Consider the following 6,339-nt stretch of genomic DNA (forward strand, 5'->3'; position numbering starts at 1 on the left):
GCACCGGCTGGAGCTGTTCCCCGGCTGCAGCGCGGCCCTGCTGCTCTTCAGCCGGGTGAGGAACGCTGCGGCTCTGCGGAAACAGGCCCTGGAAGGGGCCATCGAAGGCGCGTTAATCAACCCTGCGATGGTGAGCGCGTTCCCGGGGCCTGGGGGGCTGTGGGGAGCGGCCTGTGCCGGGCCGGGTGTCACACCCGGTGTCTGCGCCTTCTTCCCTTTCCCTGCAAGTTTCGTCGCGGTGTCCTGCGGTGCGAGGGTTTATCGGTGTGCGAGGAGGAGCCTTCGCACCACTGGCCAGAACAATTGTCCTCTTGATCCGCTTGACATCTTACTCGGTGGAGCCATTTAAATCTACTCCCATCCGTAAAGTACGGGACTAATTGCTGAATGCTGTTAGCAAATCTACTATATGGAGCCTTGGTGATCCTTCCAACCCCTAACTGCTTTCTTTCTTAGTCCTGTTTTTGTTAGAATTAGCAAAGCAATAATCGGGACAGGGAAAAAAAGAATCTGTCAGTTTGCTGATTAGAAGATTTATTAATTAACTCCTTTTTTCAAAAGATTTCAGCAACCTCATTGAGCGAGTGTGATCATGATTTTTATGTCAGGTATTCCCCCACACTAGAAATAATCACATTGATTCTGGGAGAGCAAGAATTGCTAAAATAACTAGCAGAATATTGCTTTGCTCATTTCTACAATTGCAGACCTAGGCTCTCAAAATTAAGTGGCCTGAGTCCAAAATAGTATTTTAAATTTCTGTTTAGCTTCTTCTGTTGTGTTTTACAGATTGTAGATCCTTTTCAAGTTCTCGTGGCAGTCAACAAAGCAGTCCATCTACACAAGATAGGTAAAATGAAGACCAGAACTCTCAACGCAGAAATTATTTTCAGCCTTTCACCCAACAACAATGTAAGATTTACTGAACAAATGTCTTTTTTTGTTAGAAAAGCTTACTGAGATCCATGCAGCCAAACTAAATACACGTATTCACTTACCTGTTTACCTGGCTACTAACAGAAGTCACTGGGTTTTTTAAATAATACTAATACCCTGTTACCTATTCTAGCTCATCAGAATTCCATTCATGTAAAATGTGTCAATTTATACTCTTAGTTTATTTAACCTGGTAACTGAAAGGGTTGCTTATATGTAGTGAGAAAGTAACTTATAATTTTTTTGTATTTTTCTTCTTTTCTTAGATTTCAGATGCACTTAAAAAGTTTGGCATTTCAGACAGTGACACAGCAGTACTCATTGTTGTGGTTGTGGACGGAGGAAAAACTGTAAATCTGGAAGATGTAGCGTCTCAGGTGGAAGGCCAACAGGTTTCTCTAGATGAACTTCCCCAACTAACAGACACTGCCAAAGTTAAAAAGGTATGTAGCCAAAAGAGATCAGTGGCATAAAGAAAAGGGGCAGTTTATATTTAGTTGTCTAATTAAATATCAATGGACATAATTAACGTAGCGTCTGTATTTCTGTAGCATAACTAGAAACTTGTTTCAAGTGAACCTTGATTATTTCTTTCTTAGAATTTTTTTACTTGAAACAAGTGTAGTTGTCACACCCTGAAATCACAGATTTTAAGTCTTCAAATTCTTAACGTTGTCAGGAAGTTGCAACATAAAAATAAACTCCAGGTTGCTGCCTACCATTCAAGCACTTTTGCTTCCTCTTGGCAAATACCCATTTAATTAAAAATAAATTTTCAGTCCTGAACAGTTTCATAATCCTAGGCCCATAAATAGTCCCAGCATGGGCAGTTAAAATAAAAATGTGTTGATTAGCTTCTAGGAGCTGTGTTAGGGCATGTGTGCTCTGACCATATGCCAGATAGGTATCTTGAAGCATATGTGTTTCACTTGATGAAATTCAAATAAGTGAAGTCATCTTGATCATGCCCATCAAAGTAATGTTGGGAAACTTATGAATAATAAAATTGGACAAATCATAACATATCACATGTGGAGCTAGAAGTGCTGTTTTCAGTTTCTTAGCTTTCCTTTATGTCTTGCAGTTTCAGAATTTGCCTGGTTCTGAAGTCCCAATTTTGTCTTGCAGTCATGGCAAGATAGAAGTTTCCAGTGCAAAACCTGGGGGGGAGAGGAAGGTTTTTTGTTGGGGTTTTCTACACATTTTTAGGGGCATGCGATCAATTTTTTTTCTTCCTTAACACAGCTTTTATGTTTATCTTAATCTTTTTATTCTGCAGATGTACAAAGTTACTCCGCAGGAAGAAAAAATCAGCACCTTATTGGATAGTATTGTTTGCAGAATGTCAACAAAAGATGTTTTATGAAAATGTGGAAATAAATTTTTTATTAAAGGAAAATGAGTGCTTTTTAAGATACAAAAACAGTTCATTGCCATTCATCCTGCATTTCAGAGAAAGTGGTATAGTTGGCCATAAGTGAAGAAGCTTGCACATGGGGCAATCTGTGCTGTGTTGTAAGCAGAGAGCAATTCTACCAGGCAGAGCAAAATTTGCCATTGGCATTTCTGTCCATTTTCTTCATAACAGAAAAAAACCTGACTTTTGGCAGTACCTTAAGTTGATCATAAACAGAAGTCTTGGGAACCTGTACTTACTTTTTCATCAAATGTTTTGCTGGTCCCAGACAGGATTCAAACATTGTAAATAATTTTTATTAACCTTCCCCTGATTTGTTTTGGCACCCCTGATGGATGATGCCCTTTTCATGATTCTACTGCCAGAAGAGGCATCTCTGGGGCACAAACTATTGCTGGTAGACTAGAAAAAGGAAAGTTTCCACAAACTGTCAGTGTCCCTTCCTTCTTTCTGCTAATGGGACAGAGTTGCTGCCCACCCTTTGGGAGCAGGGAGGGGCACCAGGGGGGGTGTCAGACTTGAGCAGAACAATGAATAAGGTCAGTATGGATGATGCTGGGGTGGTGGTAGAACCTTACCCATTGGATGCCATCAGGTGGTGTGTACTGCTGAGGTACTGGTCTGGTGTTGTACTGCATAAGTGTTGGTGTTAAAGGGTAATGAGAGGTGCTTTTACTACATAACACTGAATTACACATGGTGAAGCTGACTTCCTAGGGCCTGGTTCCTGGCAGAGAATTCAGGGAGGAATGTGCACCATAGATATATTCAGTTAAATTGTCAATATAACTTAATCAGCATTCTGAAAGGATGAACAAACTCATTTAGTCACCAGGTCCAAAAGCCCTGTGTGAGTATCATTTAATCACATGCAGGCATCCTGTTTAAGAAAAATTACTGTCCTAATTAGGTAGAAATATATGCTATTTGTTATTGTTATGCTGCAATGTTTTCCTGGGATGTGTATAAAACTGTATAGCTGTCTGCATTTTGGGGTTTTTTTCCTAATGTTCTCTGAGGTATTAAAATGTGTGTTCTTGCAAAATACTTGTCAGAATGTGCCCCGGACTCTTACACATGATGTTTTGGAAAAAAAAATATAATTTGGAGGAGATGTAAGTCTGACTTAGACTTGAAATGTTATCCACTGCAGTAAGCAGAGGAGCAAACTGACTTGCAGACCTAGTATTGTCTGTGTTTCTGTATTTAATACGGAAATCCGTAGCTTCTGTTTTCCATTTTCATTTTGGTTAATTCTCAGTTAAAAAACAATAGTATAAATAGCATCCTTTTCTTCCCCACAAAATCAATGGCAAAATATGTACCATGTCCCAAGGAAATGACAAGGTTTATTTAAAGAAATTATCCAGGAGAAATTAATGTGCTAGTTTCTTGATTTAAAGATGATTCTACAGAATGTATCATCCTCTCTAAAGGGAATTGTGAGGCAGTAGTAAAAAATGGAGCTTGGAAGGACTTGACTCTTCTGAAATAAAATGGGTATAACATCACTGTGTGATAATGACCATGGTAAATAAAAGACTTGTTTTCCTTTTCTGACAGTCCTAATGGCACATGGATTATGTCATCAGATTAGCTAGCTGAACTGCTGACATTGTTTTTGGTAGCTTAAAATAACAGCAGATGGCTGTGCTTAAACCAGAGAGCCTTTTTTGAACATGGGAAAACATAAGTCTGGTCAGTTTAATATAAAATAAATAATAAAAAGGTGGCTGCAAAACAATTGATACATGTTCCAAACTTGGGCTCACAGTTCCTAATGCTTCTCTGTCTGTTTCATCAGTGTAGAAACAGTAAACAATTTGTTACTGTTGCCATGAGTTAAATTGTGAAATTGTAATTTACTGTGAGACCTGAAGGAGCTGTTTTCATGGATGGATTTATTTGGAATAGTTTTGGGAGCTGTAGCTTCCATAGTGTCAGTCAGGCAGTTGATTTGCATGTGTTGGCAGTGACTTTGCCATTGCCCTGCAAGAGTATGATGGTACCCTACTCCTAGATGCATTATCTGACTGAATTAAACAAATAATTTACAAAAACTGAAAATGTAGATTTTGTTGACCTTGCAAAGTTACACTTGTCTTTTGGTACATGCTTAAAATTAGTAAATTTGGATCTATAACTGTTAATCAACCATTCCTGCTTTCCACGGAGGCAAAAGTTAAAGGAAAAAAAAAAACAAAAAACATGTTACACTTAATAGGTTAATGTATTGGTTGAGGTATCCACACCAGCCTAGATGTATTTTATAGCTTAAAATATTATTTGATGATGCATCTACATCAGTGTAATCACAAACCAATGTTTTCTATGAGGAGTCTGTGAAAGGTTTTCCTTCCCCTGGCTCATCAAGTGTGTTGTACTGTACTTGTCTGCCCATCCTTTTTTTCTGGTGGTAGCTGAAACTCCTGAATAGCTGTACATCTTCTTCAAGAAATTTTGTAATTTTTTCCATCAAGATGGACATTTGGAGGTTTTCAAAGCACTTAGTGTTGTATGGCTGCCTCCTCTGAACTTTCATACCTCACCTGTATCACCAGGTGAAAGAGAGGAAGCTGGAACATTTTCAGTACCTTATTTGGACCTCTAGTGCTTCAGAGGCAGGATTATATCTGCAGGATTTATGAAGCTGGGATCAGTGATGCTCCCATGATAACGTGTGAAGAGGTGGTACCTTAACAAGGGCAAACACCCTCATCAATAGGGTAACATTGGCAGAGCGCTGCACAGGTACAGGAACACTGATTGCAGCACCCACACGTGAGAGCTGACACAAGTGCTTCTGGTGCTACACTGTGCTTTTAAGCACTCCTCGAGGTTTGCCATGTAGGTCTTCTCAGAAACATTTCAGTTTACCTGCCCCTCCTGCTTATGGATGGATACCAGAACAGGGTACCTGATACTTTGATGAATTGTGTTGTCTACAGCTACTATATAGATACAAACATGTATCTGTTCCCAAGTATTCAACGTGCCTTGCAGTTCTTTACTTACTAGGACATTCTTTGTTAGTTTGGGCAATGGTTAAATTTGGTGTTTAAGCTGAGTTTAAACTCCAAAGGCTTGGCTGATTGTTCCTAACTCCCACTGCCCCTCAGAGCTGCCAGTCTTAACCTGAGCTCATCAGGAGTAGGCAACCATACAATTAAAGAGTTGAACAGAGACTGCCAGCTGGTTGTATTTCCAGAATGCCTGCAGGTTTTCTGGAGTTACTGCCCTGGAGAAGTGGGAGTATGGAATGCCCCCTGTCAAGGGTGGGCTGGTGATGTCAAGGTCAGTACTACCATGAAGTATTAATGAATTATATGGAAAAGCAAGCAGTGGCTGATGATGAATTAAATAGATTGGTATGGGATCAAAAACTGAGGCAGTTGGTTCTAGAACAAACGATGCTTACAAATACAGTTTATTTCATTATTTTATTCCTGAATTTACAAAGGTATTACCATAAGTTAAAAACACACAGATGCAAGCCCTATCCTCCATGCAAACTCTCTTCAGCAACTGAGAAGAGAATTTTACTTGTTCAGAGGTTTTCCTTTGCCCTCAGGGTATCTCCTTCTATTGAGTTTTTTCTTCCCTATGTTGCTGTGATCTGGCAGATTACTTGCTTGTTTATAGTATATATTTTACCATGGATGGGAACAGGTAAGCTTATTAGAGGTAGAGAATGGACAACTTAAGATGAAAAAATGAAATCTGGGGTGGATACACAAAACACCGATCAGTAAAAACGTAAGTTGAGCGGCGTAACATAAACATGTTTATAGTGCAAACAGATACATGTTATTCACAGAGTCATGTTCGGTACATTGCCTATGAGATTGCTTCATAGGTTCAGTTCCACGAATAGCAAGTTCAAGCAGTTCGAAGTCAACTAATATGCTGAAGCAATTTTTTGTACCTCCTGGGTATTGATAACACAAATATTCCTTTAAATATTTGACAAACAAAGCATATTGCTG

General features: G+C 39.4%; 1 protein-coding gene across 1 annotated transcript; it reads left to right on the plus strand.

The window, feature by feature from the left end:
* The first annotated feature begins 6 nt into the window (after positions 1-6).
* Positions 7-2,329, plus strand: TPRKB (TP53RK binding protein). The gene is made up of 4 exons (XM_009996780.1): positions 7-130; positions 790-912; positions 1,203-1,379; positions 2,216-2,329. The coding sequence occupies exons 1-4, from the start codon at positions 128-130 to the stop codon at positions 2,300-2,302; spliced, it is 390 nt and encodes a 129-aa protein (XP_009995082.1). The 5' UTR covers positions 7-127; the 3' UTR covers positions 2,303-2,329.
* The last annotated feature ends 4,010 nt before the right edge of the window (positions 2,330-6,339 follow it).

Source organism: Chaetura pelagica, unplaced genomic scaffold, assembly GCF_000747805.2.
Source record: "Chaetura pelagica isolate M959 unplaced genomic scaffold, ChaPel_1.0 scaffold534, whole genome shotgun sequence".
NCBI lineage: Eukaryota > Metazoa > Chordata > Aves > Apodiformes > Apodidae > Chaetura > Chaetura pelagica.

What these genes read in the sequence shown, in the direction of transcription:
- TPRKB (XM_009996780.1), top strand. An exon ending in GCCTTTCACCCAACAACAAT is followed by an intron (nt 913 to 1,202) that starts GTAAGATTTACT and finishes TTCTTTTCTTAG; the next exon opens with ATTTCAGATGCACTTAAAAA. An exon ending in ACACTGCCAAAGTTAAAAAG is followed by an intron (nt 1,380 to 2,215) that starts GTATGTAGCCAA and finishes TTTATTCTGCAG; the next exon opens with ATGTACAAAGTTACTCCGCA.